The sequence below is a fragment of the Mixophyes fleayi genome, chromosome 4, assembly GCF_038048845.1.
Source record: "Mixophyes fleayi isolate aMixFle1 chromosome 4, aMixFle1.hap1, whole genome shotgun sequence".
In the NCBI taxonomy this organism is placed as follows: Eukaryota; Metazoa; Chordata; class Amphibia; order Anura; family Limnodynastidae; genus Mixophyes; species Mixophyes fleayi.
In genome coordinates, this window is record NC_134405.1 from 269,439,126 (window position 1) to 269,465,259 (window position 26,134).

The window sequence follows — 26,134 nt, forward strand, 5'->3', positions numbered from 1 at the left end:
CCAAACCTGCACTAGACGTGAGTTGTGCAGGAATTAACATAGCATTTTTTGAGGAAACAATTTGCAGACCTAGGTGAATTTTCCCCTCGTTCCCTAGGCATGCTCTTTTCTCGGCTTATTTGGGCAGGAACGGGAGAAGTGGCCCTTAGTGCCACAATAAAGACATAGGCCTTGTGATCGCCTCCTGTCTCTTTCCTCAGAGGAGAGACGATACGCTCCAAGTTGCATAGGCTCCTCGTCATCCGTGACAACAGGAATCAAGGCAGATGGAAGAGAAGATGCCTCCTTCTCAGACTTGCGTTCCTTAATTCTTCTGTCAATTTTAATGGCGAGGTGCATCAGATCCTCCAATGAGGTAGGAGTCGGGTATTGCACCAAAGAGTCTTTAATCTGTTCCGACAGACCTAGACGGAACTGACTACGTAAGGCGGGGTCATTCCATCCACTATCAGGTGATCATCTACGAAATTCAGCGCAGTATTCCTCTGCCGACCGCCGGCCTTGTTTCAAGGCCCGTAGATGATCTTTAGCGGAGGCCATACGGTCCGGGTCATCATATAGTAGACCTAATGCCTCGAAGACTAGATATATATATATATATATATAGTGATTATATGTACAGTGTAGTGTTATTAAAGGTTTAGGTTATAGGAAAGGTGTCATGCCTAATATCATATTGAAGCCCTAATCATCAGCAGCTGTCCGGTGCAGTCGGCGAAGAGATCGCACATTGCATACTTTAGTTATTGATATTAGAGAGTAAACCTTTGTATGATACTGGCTATGAAAGGAGCAGACCCCCTGGAGAGAAGACCCCCACCTTTGGATTCCTTAGATTGAATCAACCTATTACCTGTCTGGCCTGGACCCACCCAACGTCTGGACCTATAGAAACAATCTACGTCATCTCTATTGTTCAAGTGTAACACTGTACTGTATATAATATAGCTGCGCTTCCTTTTGGCTCTCAGTCTACTCTGACCACAGTTATCTAACATTGGGGTCCATGGAAGCGCAGCGATTGCAGCAGTATGTATGTATGTAACTTTTGGTATTGGCTGTGCTGTACTGTACTTTATTAGAATATAATAATGTATTGAATTGTTGACTATTTACATCTGCTAAAAATAAATAACTTTGTGCTTTGGAAACACATACAATTGATTGGGCAATGCTTATTTTAAAATGATAGAATTACTTTAATAATTTGGGGGCTCGTGAGTTAGGAGTTACGTTACCGGCAGGTATGCAACGCTTACGATATTCGGTTCCTCAACAAAGGGTGGATTGACGGACGCGTCGCATATAGGCATACAGATATGCATAGGCATACAGATATGCATCTCTGTATAGAACATTGGAGTAGGATTTTTATCACAAGATACGACATAATGTGAAACCCTAGAAAATATAGTATTTTCATGTTTTATATTTTTCACTGTTAGACAGGCATGTACTGGATACTGTTATATTTGAAGAAAGTGTTATAGAAAAAGACCCCTTTGCCTTTCCCACCTAGTCAAGTAGCTGAATATGAGGTACTGAGAATGACATGTGAGTTGGTAGAGGGAAAATCGATTGATATACATTGGTCTTTAGCATTTTTCTAGTCTAGAGGGCGATGTTGAGGTGACTGAGAAATCGTTTTATAGCAATACCAGCACATGATTAGGACACTACATAGAGGACTTTATACAGTGACACAGTTACCAACTGAAGTAGCTGCTAGTAAGGTCCACACTTACACACACGACCATACATGGCTGTCACACCAGGGCGAACATAGCTGTCAAATAGACAGCAGGGTTTTATGTTACAGTTAACAAATCTATGTTTTGTTTTGTTTTTCGTTGTATTGTTTTAAGTTTTAAAATGTGAACACACACATGCACGCATACACATATTGGTTAATATAGGAAGATTTGTGTTACCTGAGGGATAAACTATCTGGAAGGTGAAGAGATGTGGTGAGGAGTCTGGCGGACTCTGGAGAGATGGACAAGGTAGATCAATAGAGCCATCCCATATCCCCCCTGCTGATGGGTTTTCCTCCAGGTAAAACAAATACACGTCATCCAATTACCACCATGCAGGATCCTCAAGTATACACTGGTGTACCAATGAAATATGTCTGGGTAGAGGTGTATTGAAATGTGTCTAATGTATTACTGTATCATACTCAAAGCTTTTGTTATTCAATGTGATAGTCCTAGAGTTATAATAGATGATAGGGGTATTCATGTTATTGATAATAGAGGTATAATGTATGAGTAGTGGTAACAAATCACATACTTTCAATTAACCATAAACCAGTGTGAACATAAAGTAGTGGTACTCGGTAGAACGAATTGAATAGAATAAGAGTTGGAACTTGATTGAAGTGACTGATAGCTTCGGCCACTAGTCCTTTCCCACTACCAAGAGATCACTCTTGGGCAGACTCCTAACCTGTCAGTTTTTTAAATGTTCTTGACCCTTCGTGAGATGAGATTGTAACTGGGAGGCTAGGTTAGATCTTGAGAGAAGGTAAATAGTGAGACAGCAACCAAGAACGTCCAAAACACTGTTTCCTGAAAGGTCAAACTAACTGTCAGGATGTTGGATCGGGAGAGTAAGTTGTGGAGCAGAAATATCTTAAGCTTAGGTTATTTGACAGACAGGTACCAGGTGTGGGCTACCAGCATCACGGCTTCAAGGGTAGCAGAGACACACTGGTGCCCATTCCACCCACTGCAGAGGGGCCAACACTCAAAGAAGGGTCCAAGTGCACTCATGAATCTGTTCTGAGAGGCCTCGAATGCAGTTAGTAGCACCTGAGCCAAAGGCTTAGACTGTTGTCCAGCATGAAGTTGTAGTTTTTCCTGTTTTGTGTTCTCTCATTTCCTTCTCTTCTCAGGACGGTTAATTCTTTTGATTATTAGCAGGTGACAGAGACTGGTTCAGGTAATGATAAGGAGGTATTGGGGAGGAAGAAGTTAGTAGCATAATCAGTCCAGCCAATTACTCTATTCAATTCAGGGGTAAAGGAAAATTTAGAAACCTTGGAGCTTGGAGAAAGTGCGAGGCGCTATTGTCTGAGTAGCATTACGTCCGTAAGTACGGCGACCCCATGGTTAAAAAAGAGATACACCCAGCGATGCCAGTCCAGTGATATTCGGACTTGAGCAGGCATCCTTGAGAATGATTATCATTCTTGGGAGGGTAAGGTTTTAGACCAAACAAAGTGCTGGGCGTGCTCACATGTGCCTCAGTGATTATATCAAGTAGGATTCGTTCTCTTTCCACTAAATATTCTTGAGGTACCCGAACTATGGGTGGGAGGTCACTAGGGGAAGAAGTAGGACACCTAGGTCCCTTAGTCTGAAGTCTCCCAATGCTTTGCAAACCGATCACTGTTCAATCTGAGTATTGGGAGACTGGGAAGAACGAACAGACAATAGCCCGCCCACAAGTGTTGATGAAAAGAACAGATGACATTATTAGAAGTCTGTATATTAATGCAAGCTGAAGGAGATTGTATATGACATTATTGATAGACATAGGATAATGCTATTGATGAATATGAAGTGTTTAAATGTATTCTGAGCTTAAAGACATGCGTTGGACAGAAGAACCTGTTAAACTTGAAGAACTGTAGTAGAGAATTCTGTATAGCTGATACATGTTCTACTGTACCTTGTACCTTTCCAAATAATGTATTAAGTGTTTTACTGCACCCTTGAAGGGCATACAAAAGGTTATCTCCAAGCTCCAGAAGTGTACGGTTTATAGTAAAAGAAGAAGTCATTTAGAGGATTAAGACTTTCTCTTATGATAACTTGTTTAGATCTACAAACAGCGTGGACATACACCAAGGGGGATTTGTATTACATAACAATGAAACGTGGTACTGAGATCCTGCATATAACATCTTTAAGGTGATAGTTTATTTTATCATCAAAGGGTGGACTGTTGAAGTCAAATAATTGGATGAACGAAAGTATATTGGTTTAATATTGGATATCCGTGCGTACTGCGAAGCGTACACCACGTGTTACGTGGCGTGATACGATCGCACGGTAAAATACGCACGCACACACTCGCATTACAACAGTTAGTTATTTATATCATTTCATATTGGTTCTGTTACACTGTAATTCAGGAGCAGATAGTATTCGGTTTATTATTAGTCCATATATATAGATATATATAGATATATATATATATATATATATATAGTGATTATATGTACAGTGTAGTGTTATTAAAGGTTTAGGTTATAGGAAAGGTGTCATGCCTGATATCATATTGAAGCCCTAATCATCAGCAGCTGTCCGGTGCAGTCGGCGAAGAGATCGCACATTGCATACTTTAGTTATTGATATTAGAGAGTAAACCTTTGTATGATACTGGCTATGAAAGGAGCAGACCCCCTGGAGAGAAGACCCCCACCTTTGGATTCCTTAGATTGAATCAACCTATTACCTGTCTGGCCTGGACCCACCCAACATCTGGACCTATAGAAACAATCTACGTCATCTCTATTGTTCAAGTGTAACACTGTACTGTATATAATATAGCTGCGCTTCCTTTTGGCTCTCAGTCTACTCTGACCACAGTTATCTAACAGATATACTGTTCCATTGGGACCCATGGAAGCGCAGCGATTGCAGCGGTATGTATGTATGTATGTAACTTTTGGTATTGGCTGTGCTGTACTGTACTTTATTAGAATATAATAATGTATTGAATTGTTGACTATTTACATCTGCTAACAATAAATAACTTTGTGCTTTGGAAACACATACAATTGATTGGGCAATGCTTATTTTAAAACGATAGAATTACTTTAATAGCCCGGTATTCGCTGGAGCCCCTAGTGGTGGGGACAGACTTGGCTGCGGGCCGACCGAGGGTCGAGTAATGTGTACTGACTTTAAGGAGAACCCAGGAGTGAGTGATTGGCAGGCCGAAGCAAGGAAGAGATCCAAGGTCAAAAGGACACTAGCACAGGTACGAAATCCAGGGACAGGCGAAAGGTCAGGTGCACAAGCGAAAGGAGCAAAATCCGGAGTTCAGGCAAATGGTCAGGGTCAGAAGCGAGGGTTCAAAGGTCAAGGAACAAGCAGAGGTCAAACACGGGTAGTCAATAAACGGTAATAGTAACCAAACAGGGAGCACAAGCAGGTAGCAGAACTGAGGACAGAAGGCTATAACCGGCAGTGAGGCTCAGTCCTCACTGCCCTAAATACCCCTGCTAGCCAATCAGAGCCTAGCTCTGAAACAAGTCACAGCCCCTGCCTGATTAATTCCTATAGGTTGCCCTAGACTGCGCATGTGCCCAGCTGTTTATTGCGCCCAGAGCGCCTGGGTAAAGTTCTCGGCATCCGGTCGTTGCCCTGGCAACGGTCGGGCCGGATTTCCGGAAGTGACGTCCCGGTTGCCATAGCGACAGCCGGGACGTCAGAAGAAACAGGAACTGAGTCGCGGCGGTGCCCGCGGCCGCCGCGGCTCGTGACAGGAATGTGATATCTGTTTTTAACAAACTTGCATTCAACCGTGACCTATTCATTTCAAAATCCTGCAGCCTTCTTGCCATTATAGAAGCTTTGCTTACCTCCATTGACACTACATTCACTGCATCTCTCTGCTATGCAGGACTCTCCCTCAGCCATACTCACAGATCCAGAAACAGACAAGGTGGTGGAGTAAGCATTCTACTTTCTCCACATTGTACCTTTTGAATCAGAAGCCTCCCTCTCTTTCTCCCTAAAGTCCAAGCTATCCATCCATTCTCTTTCTCCTCTCCACCTTCATGTTTCTGTAATTTATTGCCTCCCAGGTCCGGTTTCCCAATTTGTTGATAACATTGCTACCTGGCCAACTTAGGCTAGGTACACATTGGGGGTTTTACAGCCAACTATAGGCCCAATCCCCCGATAAACAAGAGCTCGACCACATATTGCATTAGTGTGTATACTTACACGATGAACGTCTGTCGTTCCAAACTGCTGTTTGTCGCTTCATTTGGTTGGTCATGCTGCTTAATAATCTCATTGCAATCAGCTTCTGATAATGTAGTGTGTACGCACTTACAATCTTCATAGAGGTGGTAAATGTATCAAACTCCCAACACAAATTTTTCCCTGATTTTTGAGCAACCAGCAGTAGGCTGGCAGCACTAGGGATAATAGTGGTCGGACGGGGGGGACACCACACATTTTTTATTTTCAACATTTATCTGTTTTTTAACCTTTGACAGCCTCCGGGAGTTGCGGCTCTATAGGCAGGCAGTGTAGCAGTGATATGTTTATTAATTTTGCAGCTAGAAGGCAGTGTGTTGTATCTAGCGATTTTTAAAACAAACTCGGGAGACTTGTATAGCTAGAGTTGCAGACAGTTGGGACTTTGATCTCTGGTGATTTTTGAATCAGCGATTTTGACAGAAACACATCTCTGGCGGTTTTACAACAAATCTCAGTGAGTTTCAACTCTCCCGAGAAAATCGCAGGATTTTCAAAATCAGAGCTTGATACATTTATCCCATGATCTTGTAGATTAAATAATTTGTTCATACGTTTGGAGACTGAATATTAGTTTCAGAGTCACAGAAGCTAACAAAATTTGTAATGACATTAACATACCACAATATTGTTTCTCTTTTTGAGTTCTAGTCCACTGTTGGATTAATCATCATGGTATGAAAAATTGATAAGGAAGACTCCTACCTACTCCATCAAATATATCAGATACGTCTTCTATATACCGTATTTTGCTTTGGCACACGGTTATTTTACACTACACCCGATGATATTGGTCTAAAAAACCTGTGTGGCATTTCCGTTTTTTGTTTTGTATCTATTGTGTAAACTGATTTAACCGCTCCAGCCTCCAAAATGTTTTAGAACACTTGCACTTCATGATAAATAAGTAATATATATATATATATATATATATATATATATATATATAGTAAGAATTACCAAATTAGTTACTCCTTACTCCGGTTTTCTTAACCAGTTGCTGTTTTATTTTGTCACAATACTGTAACACAATCAGTAAATGTTCCATGGCTTCCAGACACTAACTAAACTCACCAGAACTAACTATCATTTGGTTGCCATTCAGCGTCAGCAGTCACACCCATGAGGTGCTCCTGTGAGTAAAATCATTCCAGGCTAATTCCGAAGACTTGGACCAAATTGGCTTATCTGGGTTGTTCTTTTTTAAGAAATTCTGGGGTCACCTTGTGTTCTGTTCCAGCTTCTGGTGCTGGTTTCAGCCTGAAGTCCGATCTGACAACTTTCAACTGTCAATATCTGTCACAAGTTCCTCAAACAACTGAGGGGCAGTCTGTAGAACCCATCTCTGTAATTCCTAACTTAGGTTCCGCTCGCAATGGTCGATAGCCAGGATTTCTAACATTCTGACCTGTGTATTTCAGTTGGGCTCCAACCAACTCTTTGTTAATTTTGCCAGGTCTGCCCGCTGGTCACGTTTTACGAATCCCGATCTAAACTGCCAGTCATAAAATCATTGTGCCTTCCTGGGCCCTGTCACCCCTATTAGCGCCAAGATTGCAGCTTTTAGCTGCTGAAAGTCGGCTTCCTAGTCCTCAGGCATGTCCACATAGGCCCGCTGGGCTTTGCCCATCAAATAAGGAGCCACTTTTGCCACCCATTCACCTGTTGGCCAATTAAGCTGAGTGGCCGTCCTTTCAAACCATAACAGAAATGCCTCGACATCAACCGAGGATGTCATCTTTGTATGACAACTGACTCATGCTCACTCTGTCAGAGTTGACTGAGCTCCACCCGTAATAGTCCATTACTCTCCATCTGGGCCTTGGTGACAGCTAGCATTTGGTAGTGACTCCTTACTCCAGTCTTTTTAACCAGCTGCTGTCATCAAACTGTGGTAAATTACCCCCTTTGCCCCTATATGTATATAATGTTTTAATATATATATATATATATATATATATATATATATATATCTATCTATCCATATCTATCTATATATATATATATATATATATATATATATATATATATAATGTATACACACAGTATATGTGTATGTATATATTATTGATAATACATTTAAAAGATATGAAAGATATCAAAATAAAAGAGAAAAAAAAGAGGAAATAAAAAGGAGAGGCGAAAGGAAAACAGGAAATTTAGAGGAGGGAGGGAAGAAGGGGAGAAGAGATATACCACAATATTTATTGGAAATATCTAAATTCACTCTCATTGAAGCCCTTTGGCTTGCAACCTAAACAACCTAAACATCCAGAAGTCCTCCCTGAGGCATAACCTTCTTCTCCTAAATTCTGCTGTCTGTTATCTGAATGGCTATATACTGCAGTGAAGTGTTTTGAAACACTACGTGAATTGACCCCTGTCAGGATATTCCTCCTATGTTCCATGAACCTATTTTTAAGAGAGTGAGTGGTGTGAACAACATACTGCAGTGAACACAGTCACTGCAGAAAATAAATAATATATGTAGTTTCACAATTTATCTTGAATCTTTAACCCCAAATAGTGGAAACAATTTCATATGTTTCATTCTGAAAAAAAAGCACAAGTTGTACAGATTGTCCTATTTCAACAGTCTCATCCCAATGGATTTGATGGTAACCATTCTTTGGGTTTCTGTAAATGATTTGAAGCTAGTTTGTTTTTTAGAATATTATTTAAAAAAAAAATAATCAAAGGACTTTTGGGCAATAAAGATTTCAAAACTGGATCTATATAATATTTTCAGATAACCCGTTTTGTTTGATGAGATTGGGTACTGTAGTTGGAAATGAATCTAGTTTCTATGGTAAATTCACTTTTATTTTTCAAATTAGTTGTATCTTTACTGGGGATCAATAAAACGTCCCCTTGATTAAACTGCTTCTTCCACCAAATTCCTGGGATATCCTCTGCTTAGGAACTTAATTGCAAAATTAAGCACAGGATATGTCCTGTGCTTGCAACTGAAACTTGGCCTGGGTGGTACAGTTGTGCTTTAACCTACTGAACTGATGTTTAAGGATATTTGACAGCCCTAGTCAATGTAGTTCGAGTCACCACATAAAGGTCTCCAAAGAACCAAACCTCAACCAGGGCACACCAAACAGCAGCATGCCCCTATAGGAGAGAGCGTGCAGAAGAGGAGGCTGTCTTGCTGCAAATGGCCTACAATCAGCAGGTAATACCTCAATATTACCAACTCTTTTCAACTTAAGCCACATTTTACACCCCCACAGACATCAACATTTTTATTTGCACAAATAACACAGTGTAATGTCACAAAATTACATTTATATACAGGATCCCAGGTCTGCATTTTTATAAATTACTCTTAATGAAACCATGTTTACAACATAATTTGCTTATAGCTATATAGTATTTTTTTTTTATAACTAGAATTCATCTTCCAAAAAGTTCTAGGTTTAATTTAATTCCCTTAAAGGACATAGATGCCTGTTTTGCATACTTATTCATTACATTAATAGAAATGGCAGGTAACAAATTAGAGTAGGCCTGTTCTCCTATGATTAGAACATTCAGAAATCTCCTGCTTGAATCGCCAAGTTGGGAATTGAAGAACAAAACAAGATAAAACAAAGATTTTAGCTGTAACTTGAATATTAAACTGATTTGTTTGTATAGTGGTTGCATTGCCTTGTATAATTTTAATTCAAAATATGTTTGCTAAATATGCATTTTAAGAGAGCAGAGATACTTTCAGAAACATTAATCATTATAGTGGTTTAAAAAGGATGCCCATTTGATTGTAGGGAATTTTAAAATGTTCTTAGATAAAATATTTTGACTCCCAAAGCATTTAAAAAGGTAGAATTTGTAATTCAAGACATATTGCTTATTTTTTTCTCATGTTAGGCAGGCATTGGAAACTGTTTTTTTCTCACAAGAATTCTACTGTGTTATATTCAATTTACACTTTGAATGAAAAATACAATTCCCTTCATAATTCAGTTTTCAGCCACCAATATGCCCACCTGAGCCAGTTCAGTGCTGTCCAGATGACCATCAATGTTTAAATCCAAACAGTTAAATATATCTTCTACCAGTGCCCGCTTTTTAGATATTGTATCTTTCAGAGGGCTAATTTCCTCCTTCTTCCGATTAGTCTGAAGATCGAGAAGAATGTTCTTGAGTCGAGTATAGTCAGTCATTGTGCATGCGTCACCTAAAAGAGAGAGAGGCTTATTTATTATTGCTGATAATTAATTCAGCAATATTATACTGTATATTTTTAAAGTCTTTTAGCCACCATTTCTATGCATACATCATTTATACACTTCTTCACCAAATAACTACATTCTAGTAATGTGCTGCTATCTGTATTATTGCAAAACCTAAACTATATTACTTCTGCTCTTAACCACAATATAAATTTCTACTACCCATTCTTGATAGATGGATGTTTGCATTGTTGATGTTTGACAATTTTCATGGGTGGTACAGTCCTGAATACATAGGTTATTATTGATTAATACATTTACTATAAAACATAAAGACACTTACTATCCATCGCCCCTTTCTGTGTACTCTGAGCTGTCATCGTCTCCCTGCCTTACAGTTTATTGTCATTTGTTATTCCTATGCATTTGCTAACATATGTTATCGTATGCTATGCAGATTTATATCAATTGTTCTATCAGTTAGACAAGTTATTCTTAAATGTGGCCAGGTTTACTGTTTAATTAGAGGTAAATAGATCAATAGGTCTAGATTAAACAACTACTATATGCAGATACTATGAACCTTTTCATGGATAGCCAACAATGTCATTGTATACTAGTGGCTTGGATTAGACTACTAGGCACTTTCTCCACAAGAAGCCAATGGTCCCCAACCACCATGGGAGAGGGCATGCAGGGTTAAACATTATCAATTTCACACCTATCACAAGCTGGGTACCACCCCTAATCTGCCCACTACTAGCTCCACCTCTGGGGGAATATTGAAGAAAATATAACCTGTGTTTTTAGACTGTATTGGTGCGTTCTTGAATTAGTGACTAGGAACTAAGTTTCTGTTGCATGTGTATGCTGTACTTACAAAGAATCACATCTGTCTGGTGATAGTATATCCACATGTCTGTATTGCCATCTACATAATAAACTGCATTTTGTTTGCAACAATCTGACAAGGTTATTTCAAAGAACCTACTAGGATGTGCAATCCTCACATCAGTATAATGGGGGTGGGTAGTGATATTCCAGATAACTGAAGTAATTCAGTGAAGGCATAATCATAAGAAATCAGCATACCCTAAAAAGAATCTTTGAAAAAATGTGTCAGTTCTTGGACTGCAGATTTGAGTTGTATATTATTTGGATGGGTTAGATTAAGTAGATCAGGTATCCCCCTCCCCACCCCCTCCCAATCTTAACCTTTAACTTTTTTTATAGCTCCTTGGTAAAGCTTACCCCCTGTGGGGGTTTTCTTAGTTAAGCTCATATTTATTCTCTGTTTAATATTTAGGTTTGAAAATAGTGTTGTAGATATAAATATGGAGAAGATAAAAATCACAATAACAGAAAATATATTAAAAAATTTACAACAAGAAATGTACAAAATGTTCTGCTTTTATTTTATAATGTTTTGTACCAGTTTAATGTATATTGTTATTGTTTTTTATTGCACATTGTTGATTGTGTTTCTATTAGTGTTGCATAAATAAAAATAATTTAAAAAAAATAATACTCAGGTTTTAAGACACACCCTAACCAGTTCTAGTCAGCATATCGATGCTGACTACCCCGACACTACTAACCCCGAAGTGGAGAGACTGAAGGGCTCCTTCCCCGACCAGCCTGCAGGACGACTTCTGTGTAAAGTGACTAGAAGTCATGGCGACCCTGAAGAAGCCAGCGCCAGCTAATTACGTCACCAATAACCGCAAAGCAGTCATCGGTGCTGTGAAGGTGGTCGCAGCACCGATGAGTGTGTCGCAGTTATCGGTGACGTCATCAGCTTGCGCCGGCTTCTTCAGGGATCACCATGACTTCCAGTCAGTTTACAAAGAAGTCGTTCTGCATGCTGGTCCCTTCGGTCTCTCCATGTCGGGGTAAGTAGTGTCGGAGGATCATTATGAGGATCATTATTTCCTACCCCACCCACCCTAACAGCAGTGTCAGACTGGGGTATACAGGCCCCAAAAATAAAAAAAGACACGCCACAAGTGATACTATTATTATTTAATATATAGTACATCTATAAAACATGTTATCTTGAACTTTAGAAAAGGTTTGCTTCTAAGCCTCCTCTCAGTGCAATGCGCCAACATTCTATTTGACACTTGTATGTTGAAATGTAAGGTTTAACAAATAGAGCTTAAGTCCTCAACACATGGTTAACATATGGTAAATCATGCCTGTATGATGTATGTAGGTGCTGACTGTAAGGTTTTTCTGATGCCAAGGGTTAATGAAACTTCCTGTAACAGGTTTTGCAACGCATAAACCACACAGTGACTTAAGTTAGTTGTGATCTGTGTATTGGTGCAATCTACTTGCAAATAGTGCTAGAGCATTATGTGTAAAGCTCATTATCAGTATGTATTTTTTACTGCACAATTAAATGTAATTGTTGCAGACTAAGAAATATTGTGCGTAGATAAAGATATGATGAGAAGTTCCCTATCGATTTTATTCCTGGACCATTATTGTGTCCCACAATTTCTTGGGAGTCAAATATTGAACACCGCATTGGCTCAGAACCAAACATAAGTAAAATTATTTTATTTTGTTAACTTTTTTTTACGTACAAAGGTGTGTACCTTTGCAGAAAATTGACTTATACTCAGTAAGACAATGAATAAAAAGAAATATGGCAATTTGGGTTCAAACAAGTACAGTTGAATGCAATAACACCTAGGAATCATGGAATTAAATAGATCAGGGGGTAAATGTATCAAGCTGAGAGTTTTCTGGCAGGTTTGAAAAGTGGAGATGTTGCCTATAGCAACCAATCAGAGTCTAGTTATCATTTTGTAGAATGTCCTAAATAAAAGATAGCTAGAATCTGATTTGCTTTTCAAACCTGCCGGAAAACTCTCAGCTTGATACATTTACCCCCATATGTCAAATGAAGAGAGGAGAAAGCTGTGAAGATTATTTTAATCCAAAACTCCATTATCTCCTAAATGGGGAGTGCTACTGGGATCCCAAGTCAACTTACCCTTGCTGAGCCTGAGCCTACATAGCTAGAACACCTGGAATATTTTTATTTTAGGTAAGTTTGCAGGCAGTGTATCTGGGAATCTAATTTAAATCCATTCAGCTTTCCTGAGACTCTGAGAGCCGCCCTGGTCCACAATTGTCCAAGAGTGCGAGGAGGGGGGGGGATTCAGAAGAAAGAGCTCCCAGTTCGCTAGTTCTACTAGTTTGAGTGAGGAATTTTTTTTTAACAAATACATTTTTTTATCGGTTTTAATGGATTTTTTTCAAAGGGGTACAGAAAAAAAAAAGGGGGGTACATAGTGGGAATGGAACACAATAACACCGAAAGCATACAAAATCAAAGCCTTATCTTCCTGACTACTTGCCAAATATAGTAATCCCAGCTAATAACCTACATACAATGACTCATTCACCAGTGTCGTTAGTGGGCGAGTCTGGGGAACGTGACGGGGCTCCTTCCCTTTCAGTTACATAGATATGCCAAGCTCTCCACTTGACCAGCGGGGATGATGTTGACGTAGAATATGGAACACCTAAGGTTTCCATTTCAAAGTTAAAGTTAATTTTAGAGATCACTTTGGACAGTGGTCGGGGGAGAGATTGCTTCCATGCCTGAGCGATAGCTGCTCTGGTTGCTATCAACACCTGGCCCATCACATATCTATCCCAACGTGGAAGAGCAGGGGTATACTGTTGTAATAGAGCCAACTCTGGCGTGGGAGAGATCGAGTGACCAAGGACTGAGCTTATCAATTGGAAAACCTTGTTCAAGTGAGGGAAATTTTAAAAAATGAAAATTGCTTTTTACTTATTATTTAAACAACAATCTTAAATCTAGAATTAACATGCATCAAAAGCACATTAGGTAAAACAAACCATATTTTCACAAAAATGTACATGATAAACTCATCCATGCCAATCCATAGAGTTAAACCATTGTTCAGCTATCACAAATTATCATTATACTTATTTAAAAGAGTAACATCATTATTATTCTTTTTTCCATATGTGAACACATCTTTTCTAAAATGTTTTTTACCAATGTTATATAATTCTACAAACAGGTAAAGGCAATATGACTTTATTTGACTTGAAAGTTAATTTAAAAGTTAAACTATTTGACACTGTAAAAGTTTGGATAAATAGAAAGGTTTCATAAATATTTTATGATATATTTATATCACAAATGTATAATTCAGATAGTTACAGCTGTCTAATATACAATTGAGTAACTAGAAAACAGGTTATGATCTGGTAACTAAGACAAGTTTACACAGGTGAAAAAATGAGAATATAATTACTTTACCAGTGGCCTCTAGCTATGCACCATTGAAGCGACTTATATTTACTAGAAAAAACCCTAATCTGTTTAAGAATCATTAGTTAGGCATATGATGGAAAGGTATGAACTGGAAGTCAGGAAGAAGTGAAAAGTAGTGTTTGCATATTCCATTACAACAAGATAATACCTAGCAAAGGCCATCTCTCAAAACACATCATTTGAATAAGAAAAAAAAATAATTTTAACTGATAAAGATAAGTTTTACTTCTTTCACTTACTTTGTTCTTTGTACTCTTCCAGTGGACTTCATCTTCCGCCCATTGTGATGGACATTCCCTTGACTTTGTCTTTTCACAATTTTTTTCTCCTTCCCTAGCTTTCTCTAGTTTCTTTGACTTAGCCTTCTCACTCTCTGACTACAACCTTCCAACCTACAGTCTTACCTTACTTCATGTTTCCTCATGCACGCAAATGCATATGTACACAGCGAGAATTAAGTACTGTCAACCGGATTCACTTCTCATCCTCCCTACAACAGCTAGTCTTACGCCTAACTGTAAATAAAAACCTTTATTGTTTGTGATATGTTTAAACCCTTCACCCCCCACAGACGGTATTTTTCATGAAACTGTTCAAAATTACCACTACCAAATGGGCAATGTTTTATTAAGAGGTGGGGTCAAGGTGCACTTGGGATGTGGTTGGACAGATCAGATTATGACTAGATAGACCAGAATGTGACCTAGTCATATTGGGAATCTGACCGGTTTTGCCTCATTGTTTGTTTTTAGGAGTGTTGAGAGGTATAGTTTTAATGAACAATTTGGATGTAACAATTGGAAACAAAACTATCTTGTCAACAGGCACCTAAATCTTGCACTGCTGAAACACTAATTTTAAAGGAATTGATAACTGGGGGATGAATCAAACCTGCGGGACATTTAAATTGAGGTTTGTGTTTGATATTATTTGTCTGTCTATAAGGGGTAAAGTGAGCAGGCAAGTGAGCCTGGGTTACGCCCATTGCAGTGTCACTATGGGTGGTTTCTTATGCCACACTATAAATAACCTTGGCTGATAATGTTTTGCCAGGACAAGTTGGAAGGTTATGTGGCACAAGACAGAACTGTCTGTTTTGTGTCTTGATTCATTGCTTTCTTTTTAACTTGCCTCTCTTGTTTCCTTTTCCTACCTTCATCCCTACCTTGTGTCTCCATTATTCTTTATTCTCATTTTCTCCTTCTCCTCTTCTTTCCTCCGTTTGCATCACATCCATAAGCCTACACTTTCCCAGTCATTTCATCATTGGCTGTCCAGCCCACCCATTATTTCACTTAGTCGGTCATCAAAATCCCCCTCCTTGCTTGTTGGTCATGGTTCCATAAATCCTTAGTGTCCCCATTGGTCCTGCAGAGCACCCTTCTGATGCCTCAGTGGACTCTTTCCCTGTTGGGGGCTCCCCCTCCACATTTACTTTACCTACTCCAGTGGCTGCTGTTCCCCAAGGTCGCTGCTCTGCTCCAAGCATGTTGTGCAGTCACTGATGCCGGTGCCTCTTGGTACACTGGTAAATCCTGGGCCATAATGGCAGTTGTTAGAGCCGGCTGGGATGTTGCTCAGGATGGCTCCATTGTGGCTAGGAAGGTTTCCTACCACTGTTATAATACATGGCCATAGCATAGCCCCTCCTGCTCCTCGAGCCATGGTGAATAAACGTAGGGGACTTATATTAGTCACCTTTGTGCAGTCGAGAGGTCTTCGTGCAGGTGGCCCTGGCTCCAACCTTGACCTATCAGACTTAGAAGGCGGGTGAGGCGGGCTTGGTAGGGGGCTCCTCCCCCGGCGCACTGCCTCTCCAGACCATTGTTCTAATATTTCACACTACTACACTCAGGCGCTCTGGGATCCGATCAGGTCTCCGGGTAGCTTAATTGGTTTCACCTCTGCTTCTGTGTCCCAGGGTCCTAGGGCTCCAACTCCACCCTCCCACTCCAGTGGGCACATTACTCGGTTGTTCACCAGGTAGTTGGCTGTTTTTGCCTGGTGTCTTTTGCTGCTGTTGGGGCCACATTCTCAGGCATAACCTTGGCCGCTCTAATACCACTTTTGCGGGGTTCTCCTTCCCACCATATTACGTGCCCTATCCAGGGCATATTCCCCCCTTGAAAAGTTTGGCATCTGGGAGTTCGCCTGGTCTTGTCCTCCTCAGCGACCCACTGCCATTCCCGCCCCCTCCTTGGTCGATGTGTAGTACTCGGATGTCATCTGATGTTGTTAGTAACTCTCTTCTCCCAGCAGGAGCTCTGCAGTCTATGATCCAATGGATCTATTGGTCATGGGGGCTGGACTCGGGCCGTTCTCTGGTGAGATGGGTCTGGCGTCTGTTTCCACGGCTCCATCTGGCAGGGTGAGCATGATGTACTTTCTCTTCATGATGTTTTAACTGATTTTTCTGATTATCACAGTTCTAGTGTAGATTTGACCGGGTCTGGTGCATGCCTCAGTAAGCTTTTCAAGAGTTGCTGCTAGGGATGGCTAAGATGCATGGCGGCAAAAACTGTCTGCTCACAGCAGCCACTGCATCGCTGAGCGAAATCATGCACTGCACTAGTACAACCATTTTTAGAGTAGTGTGTATGTCAGTAGGTGGACATGTACACCATTATGGAGATGGCTCACTCCAGAGGGGGGCAGTGGGGAGGCCAGGTGTAAGATGAATCATAACTGGTTGATCGATGTTTATGTTTTTGCAGGCTGTCATTTAGAAACCTGAACCTGTGAGTACAAAAATGTGTTTAAGTATGTACACATGATATGACATGTACATGACATCCTAGCCTGGGTCTTTATTAGAATATGATGAGGAATATCAGGCAAAGTGCGATGGACAACCAAGTTTTTTTGTTGGTTTCAAGGATGTAAAAGGTTTGGTTAAAGGTTTCCTAGATGGGCCGAGTCATGGCCTCGGTCACCCCGACTTATCAGCAGGCAATGCGAGAGAGGCCTGACACGCCCTTTCCTCAGGGTGGTAAATGCTTCTTCTTCAACTACGCTCGCTGTCTATGGGGACCGGTGTGAACATTCTTACATGTGTGTCTGCACTGTGGTGAAGGTGACGGGGCTATTGCCTGTGAGAAAACCTCCAGAAGTAGGAGAAATAAGAGTCCCCCCGTGGCTGTCGCTCATTAAAGTGGAATCCCCGGTAAATTTTGCCAGCATAGGTCTCTGACTTGACTGCTACCACAGCAGGACGGGTGCTGAATTTTTGTGTTCTGCTTTTCTTTATGGTTTTTGTCTGCTTATTGCAGGGACCCCATCAGTTAAAAAGTCATCTTTTTGTTACTCAGGTATAAACTTAATGCAGTCAATAGAAAAACAGCTAGCACAAGACCTTAGAAATAACAGGGACAAATGGAGAACTGCAGGCCCAAGATACCAGGATTACCAGGTTTAGCTGTGAAGTGAGAGTCCCTGGATAATGCAGAACTGCAGATACAGGATACCAAATTTACAAGACCTTAGAAATAACAGAAACAAATGGAGATCTCCAGGTCCAGGATGCCAAGATTATCACGTTTAGCTGAAAAACAGGAGTCACTGGAAAATAGGCACAAAAGGGTAGCTGCAGGTACAGGATACCAGGATCTCCAGGTTTAGCTGAGAAGCAGGAGTTACTGAAGACCAGGCACAATAGGATAGCTGCAGGTTCAGGATAGTGGTATCTCCAGGTTTAACTGGAAAGCTTAGATTACTCTGGATCAGGCACAATAGGATAGCTGCATATACAGGATACCAGGTTTAACTGTGGTAGTAGGAGACACTGGATAATCAAGGGAAGAATCAGACTGGTGGATGGTCAAGCAAGCAAAGGTCAGAAGCCGGATGATCCACAGCAGTATCAGGGGATAGAGAGGTGTGAAGTCAAACAAAGCCGAAGTCAGGGTCACTGAAAAAGATGAAATACGATAAGACAAACAGGAGTCAGATACCAGGAGACGAATCAACACCAGATCACAGGAGGTACTCAGAGAGACCATCAGCAGAGACAATTTAATTGGCAATAGTCTTTTGGAAAAGTCAGTCTTTAAAAGGCCAGAAACAGGTGATCGGGATCCAGACCAAATGATGAGGTATTAACCCTTTGCAGGCAGGATCTGAAACAGTCAAGTAAGCATCCAAAGAGGATGTGATGTACTGTTGACAGAGGCAGGTAATAACAGTGAGCAGACCAGTGAACCTAGGGTTCGTCCATTGCAGTATCACTATGGGAGGTCTCTTAGGCCACACTATAACTCACCCTTTCTGATGATGTCCTGCTTCTAGGTTTCAGGCAAGTTGCCTGCCTCTACCTTCCAGACTTGATAATCATCGGCAGGTGGCTTGGATGTCCACACTTGCTTGAGGCATGTTTTTCTGATACCCTTTGTGCGGTGAATTGGTTTGAATTCATGACCCTTTGACTATATATGCCAGATCTCGAAAAAAAAATTGTTGGTGCTTTGGATGCCTTCACCTGCTGGTTTGAAATTTTGCCTTTGACAGAAAACATTGAGCATTGGCCAGCTCATAATTCTGCCTAATATCAGTTTTAAGTGTGAGTATTTATATAGGGGAGAAGATGATAACTGGCATACTGTGAAATAGCTGTATGTATGACAATGTGGAACTATAAGTAACACACTACACACACTACAAAAAAAAAGCCAAACACGAAATATTTATGTCTGAGCTGTAGAAAGAAAGTGAATGGACATTAAGAATAATAAAAAAAAAACCATAGTTTTAAGCAATATTGTATTGCACATAAACTATTAAAAAAAATCTTATAGTGATAGGGAAAGGTTTATTAAAATCTATTGAAATAGTCTTTATTTATAGTTACAGAATGATCATAGAACTGAGTCATATACATTTGTTTTGTCTCCCTAACCAATATTATGCTTGATAAAAAGAACATTTTGCCTTCAGTCTCTACAGTTGTTTTCTGTAGATTACATTTAAGTATTTTACTAAATGAGCCATGACACAGGCAGTGACAGTAAGTATTTCATCTCAGTTGCAGTATTGTACACCTTAAATGACGTGTGAATGGATATATTGGTCTTTGTTAAACAAAAAGTAAATGGAAAGAAAAATCACAAAGGTTGCGATAGAGCATGTACTAAAACAAAGTGTAGTGTAAGTATGTGACATATAAGAATTTATTTGGTTACATGGTAGAAAGAGCAATTTTGTGCTGAAACCCACAGAACCCTATCAGGCTTAAGTTTTTAGGAGAAATACTAATGTAAGGTAATTTGTAACGGTGTTTTACAACACATCAATCCTGCACAGATTAAGCAAATAAATCTCACAATGTGAATGTTAGTAAAACAGTAATGTTAAGCATACATAGTCCTGCTAAATCTTTCTCTATGAGCATTACCATACAGTTGGATGTATAGACTTTGTTTCATATAAATGTGTGTTTGACACCACAATTTACCTGCACTAGTTTATAGGAGCCTCAATTTGATAGGGGCCTCAAACCACTACATTGTGTTGTTGGGAAACCCTGCTCCTTTCACTATCTAACTATCTAACTTTAGCATAACTCTGTCTTTGGTTTCCTGCTTGAGTGGGGTACGTGTTAACGATGCTGAAAATTCCGACACAGTACATACCTACAAAATAATTCTGATTTGAATAATAATAAGCGAACGCAGACTTTGCATAAAAAAGACTCAGTACATCACCGACACTCCTGCAATGTATTCCGGAACTTGCATTTGACGTCTGTCATTATAGGACAGTGATATTTCTGAATTTAAGCCGGCAATGCCACCAGTCGCTGCGTGTATAATGTAAAAGCCTTTATTCTAATTGTAATTCTAACCCTAACTTTATCCCTAACCCTAACCCTAATCCTTATCCTAACCCTATCCCTAACCCTTAAATTAGATTGTAAATGTGGCGACTGGTGGCATTTCCGCTTTAAATTCAGAATTATCACTGTCCCCATGATGACTGACGTCAAATGCAAGTGCCGCCTTTTACTTCAATCAGAATACATTGCACAAGACAATTACAACTTGGGCACTTTATGTGTCTATTCACAGGAGAGAGTGACCTGATCCTGATGTGGAGTCAGGGAGGAGATTGGTCATGACAGTGTAGCGTGAGTGCCTCTCCCTCCCTCCATGCACCTAAAATTCTTATACACTCTGCTCTATTTTTTTAGCCGAAATTCATTTTGGGTAACAAACAAATATTACATATCTACATAGAACCCATAATGGTTGTAAATGCAGGACAGAAGAGACATTGATGTAAAAAGTGAGCAGTATTAGTTCTTGCACTTTGCTTGCATCAGTTATGGCTGATCCCCATTCTGCCTGTAGGATGCCCAGTTTTATATTAAACATATTCAAGGACTCGGTACCCTTATTGTAAATGTGAGATGTTCAATCTAAATATATACAATATCACATAAGAAACAACACTGGTAGCAAGAGAAGTTGCCAGAGTGTTTTTTGACATTTACACACTCCAGCAACTTTAGAAATAGCTAAAATCCAATATCCATTACTAAGATACAATAGGTAACAAAAATGAAGATGTTTTCTCCATTCAGCAATCTACAACATCATTGAATTCTTGTGTGAACTGCAGTAGCACAAACTAACTGACTTAAAAAAGCATGATGGGAGCTTTGAGGCAGGTCATGCTTCTCATAAAATATTTTAAAGGAAAATGGAAAAACAAGCAAGTGGTAAAATGTTTCTATTGTGCATAACCTTGTTCTTACAGGGCTCAATGATTCTAATAAATTGAGAAGATTACAATCTGCAATATTACCAACTTTATTCCAACACATATGTAGTCAGTGTAGTCAGTGTAAGTTAAAAACAGCCCAACCTTTAGTAGTCTTTTATAACTTGTACAGGTTTTTCCACTGATTAAACAAGGTACAATTTGTTTGCAGGTTGTTCTGTCACTAATATCATCAGTGTATTGGTGGTGCATAGGTTGACATTTGGTTATACTCTAATCACAATTTATCTGTGTATAATTTTGCTGTTTTTAGTAACATTGTTCTTGTTACTTTCCTTTTTTTCATTTTTTTCTTAATTAGTGAGACTTCCACCCTCATTATAATATCATAAGAAAGATTCCAGCTCACTTGTATAAGCTGTAAATATACAGTCTTTGCTAAAAGTTTTGAATATTACATAAATATTATTTTTCACAAAGTCTGCTGCCTTAGTTTCTAATGACAGGGAGATGTAGTTTAATGAAACCCAATCTTTATTAATAAATAATCTATGAAAATGTACACCAGTGACTCAAGCATCTTCTTTACGAGGTTAGAAATGATAGAAGTTTGGAGCAAAATCCTCTTTGGTGACATCATGTGCCTTGATTTGCGCTGCGACACTTAGATATCCATCGAAGTGCATAGCTTATTACCAGGTGGCAATATTTGCAAATGAGCAGAAAACTGCACCCGGTGATAAGAGCGGAGCGCAGTGGGCATACTGGTGAGCCTAGTTTTACTCATTCAATAACAAGATTTTATGGAGATAAAGGGTGAACAGAGCACATTTTAACAGGCATTCATTGCTTTGTGGAAGTGTACACAGGCACAGAAAAAAAAAAAAATTTTCACCAGGTCAGAGACAATGGACATATAGGTATTTATTAATGCCTTTTGCACCTCCCATTTGCCCTTCTGCAGAAAAGCACCTTTCTGAGTGCTTTATGCCCCATGCAAAAAAAGTACAAAATAAAATAGACATAGTTAAGAAAATAATAAAGGCAGTTCCGATAAATGAGGCTAAACTGAGCAGTATTTTTGCCTACAAGTCACACTTCTAGTTTACAGAGTCATCTCCATAGACGTGAAAGTAGAAGTCCACCTTGAAGTGGAAAACCAAATAGATTTGTGGTGTACTTATAAATAAGACCCCAGCTTTTCAGATGTCCACCCCACAAGCCTAACTCCCCACACTTTTCATGCTCTGCCATGCACTTTCTCAGGGGAAACCATGGGTATATTCCTGGTAGGCCATGGAACATGTCAAGAGTTACTATAGGGTGGACACTACAATAGTTTATCTTGGTCAGTGGTGTATGTTTTTATATATTATGCATTAATAAAGATCGAATTGTATTACAATATTATGCCTTGTCTGTAGATATCACTGAACATCTTGCACATTGTTTATATCTTCTCTAACATAATCTCCACTAGGTACTGCTTATCAGGTCAGCACTTAACCTTAACATGAAAATGCCGACCCTTCCATTATGCTCACAGGTTGACAATGTCCACAGTGTGGTTTGCAACAGCGCTGACATTTCCACTATCACAATTATGCACCCTACCCCTGGGTACTGCAAATGCAAGACCATATATCTATCTATATATATATAGATATATGTAGAAAAAACAGAAAGAGGAGCGCCAAACATAGTGTGATAACATCAATTGAAAGTCACATCTGGACACTCTAAAAATGATTTTACAATCCAATTGTTAATCTTTCAAGGGTTAATTCCCCCAGGGTTTTTTTGCCCCTTCTTAGGTAGATTCTACCTTAAAATGAATTGTAGCTATAACATATATTGTAGTAACATAAATACAGTGCGTTTATGAAAGATCAGGCAAGTTTTATAGGATAACATCCAATTTAATTAAAACCTAAATCCATAAAAAGCAATAAAATGCCCGTACAACGGGTATAATCAAACAAGCTTATCTGCATAGGTAACACTTGTAATGGTCCCCTCATACACCTCTCTGGCAATGGTTAACAGGAACCTCCTCACATCAGCATTCACCGATCACAGAACTCCCTCAGAACTCCCTTGACGTGTTTCGTCTCAAAGAGACTTTATCAAAAGGGTATATGCTCAGACGTTGACAATCCATCCTTTTATAGTCCACATTAACATTTGTTTGAAGCGTGTTGCTGTCCAACCGGAAATTGCATACTGAAAGTGCGGGCGAGGACTCCATTCCCCCACTTCCGCCCAAACATGTCCACATCACTTCCGATTGACATCACTTCCGCTCAAAGCTCCGGGGCAACGATCATATTAAGACCCAGTGGCAGTTCATTATACAGAAAAACATCACAAACGCACTACATTAATAAAAATCTACATTACATATGTGCAGCAGGATAATTGCACATCTCCGCCCATGGTAGAATTACAGAGCATAAAATACTACTAAATAACAAAATTCATCTAGAATTAATTGGGAAGAATATCGGAGCTACACAGTATATCCTGTTCCCCAAAAAGCAGCAACAACAAAACCTCCAATAGCATCCAAAGAGAAGTAAATTCTGATAAAATTATCAATCGGTACAATTTATACATCAAAACATTAAAAAAATATATATATCATACTCCAACCTCCAACGATAAGGGGGAGGAGGTACAGAACATATGACCCAAACAAGGCTGAGTAATCCACATATACTAACAATAAAATATATGCAATCACAACTCTAGACAATCTTAGGGCATATATACAGATAACCTCACATTAGATACCAGATGATGAGCATTGAAGAGACAAAAGGGAAAAAGGGGGGAAAAGAACAGAAAACACATAGTTAATACATTATATAAAGGGGGCTATTTCAAAGGCTTCATTTAGGCCCAAAGTTGCAAGTGTGCCTAATTTAAAGATTCAGTACATTTCTCTGCAAGCCAGTTTCCTGGCAAGATCTCCTCCCCTGGAACCTAACACCACGTGTTCTATCACTTTAAATTTTAAGCAACAGGGATCACCATTATGACAAAGTGCAAAGTGCTTAGAAACTGTGTGTGTATCTAATGTATTCTTAATAGCCCTCACATGCTCTTGTATCTGAATTTTCAGCATTCTCTTAGTTTTTCCAATATATTTTAACTTACATGGACATTCTAATATATATATCACTGAAGTAGTTAAACAATTAATTTTTCCTTTTATCTTGTATTCCTTAGTGTTGGTAGAGTCAAAAAGACTCTATTACAGGGATCAACCCATTTACAAACATTACATCTTAAGCATTTCCCAAAACCAGTACTCAAATTGGACAAAAAAGTTTCTCTTCTCCCTATTTCTGCCTTATCTACTAATAAACTAGGTGCCAACATTGTCTTCAAATTTTTTGTTCTTCTGAACACAATATCTGGTTTATCAGCTATTTCAGTCCCCAAAATTGAATCAATTTTAATAATGTTCCAATGTTTATTCATAACATGTCTAATCCTTTTCTCATCTTCAGTGACATATATATTAGAATGTCCATGTAAGTTAAAATATATTGGAAAAACTAAGAGAATGCTGAAAATTCAGATACAAGAGCATGTGAGGGCTATTAAGAATACATTAGATACACACACAGTTTCTAAGCACTTTGCACTTTGTCATAATGGTGATCCCTGTTGCTTAAAATTTAAAGTGATAGAACACGTGGTGTTAGGTTCCAGGGGAGGAGATCTTGCCAGGAAACTGGCTTGCAGAGAAATGTACTGAATCTTTAAATTAGGCACACTTGCAACTTTGGGCCTAAATGAAGCCTTTGAAATAGCCCCCTTTATATAATGTATTAACTATGTGTTTTCTGTTCTTTTCCCCCCTTTTTCCCTTTTGTCTCTTCAATGCTCATCATCTGGTATCTAATGTGAGGTTATCTGTATATATGCCCTAAGATTGTCTAGAGTTGTGATTGCATATATTTTATTGTTAGTATATGTGGATTACTCGGCCTTGTTTGGGTCATATGTTCTGTACCTCCTCCCCCTTATCGTTGGAGGTTGGAGTATGATATATATATTTTTTTAATGTTTTGATGTATAAATTGTACCGATTGATAATTTTATCAGAATTTACTTATCTTTGGATGCTATTGGAGGTTTTGTTGTTGCTGCTTTTTGGGGAACAGGATATACTGTGTAGCTCCGATATTCTTCCCAATTAATTCTAGATGAATTTTGTTATTTAGTAGTATTTTATCCTCTGTAATTCTACCATGGGCAGCAGGGCCGGTGCTAGGGTCCTTGGCGCCCTAGGCATTTTCACAAAATCTGCCCCCCCCCCCTCTCCCTGGCAAAAATCGGCGGCGCCCCCCCACCCGCAAAAATCGGCACCCTCCTCCCCCCTCACCCCATCTTTCCTTACCTTGTCTCACCACCGCTGCCTCTCTGCTCCGTCTCCTCCCCTCCACTCACTGACACTAGTGAGTGGAGGGGAGGAGACGGAGCAGAGAGGCGGCGGTGGTGAGCAATAGCCTCTTCCCCCCTCCCCGTGCATCTGAATGCTGTGCGGCGGCCGTGACAGGTATGGTCAGCGGTCGCCGCACAGTTTTAAAGTAATTTACCATTCTGTGGCGCCCTCCAGAGCCCGGCGCCCTAGACAAGTGCCTAACCTTGCCTAATGGGAGCGCCGGGCCTGATGGGCAGAGATGTGCAATTATCCTGCTGCCCATATGTAATGTAGTTTTTTATTAATGTAGTGCGTTTGTGATGTTTTTCTGTATAATGAACTGCCACTGGGTCTTTATATGATCGTTGCCCCGGAGCTTTGAGCGGAAGTGATGTCATCAGGAATTGATGTGGACATGTTTGGGCGGAAGTGGGGGAATGGAGTCCTCGCCCGCACTTTCAGTATGCAATTTCCG

At 39.7% G+C, this 26,134-nt stretch overlaps 1 protein-coding gene across 1 annotated transcript in view; it reads right to left on the bottom strand.

Moving 5' to 3' along the window:
- Positions 1 to 26,134, bottom strand: part of FSTL4 (follistatin like 4) — a 1,520,806-nt gene that overhangs the window by 653,094 nt on the left and 841,578 nt on the right. The window contains exon 5 of the mRNA XM_075209744.1: positions 9,998 to 10,188. Within this exon, the coding sequence (XP_075065845.1) occupies positions 9,998 to 10,188 (191 nt within the window). The remainder of the gene's footprint in view (positions 1 to 9,997; positions 10,189 to 26,134) is intronic.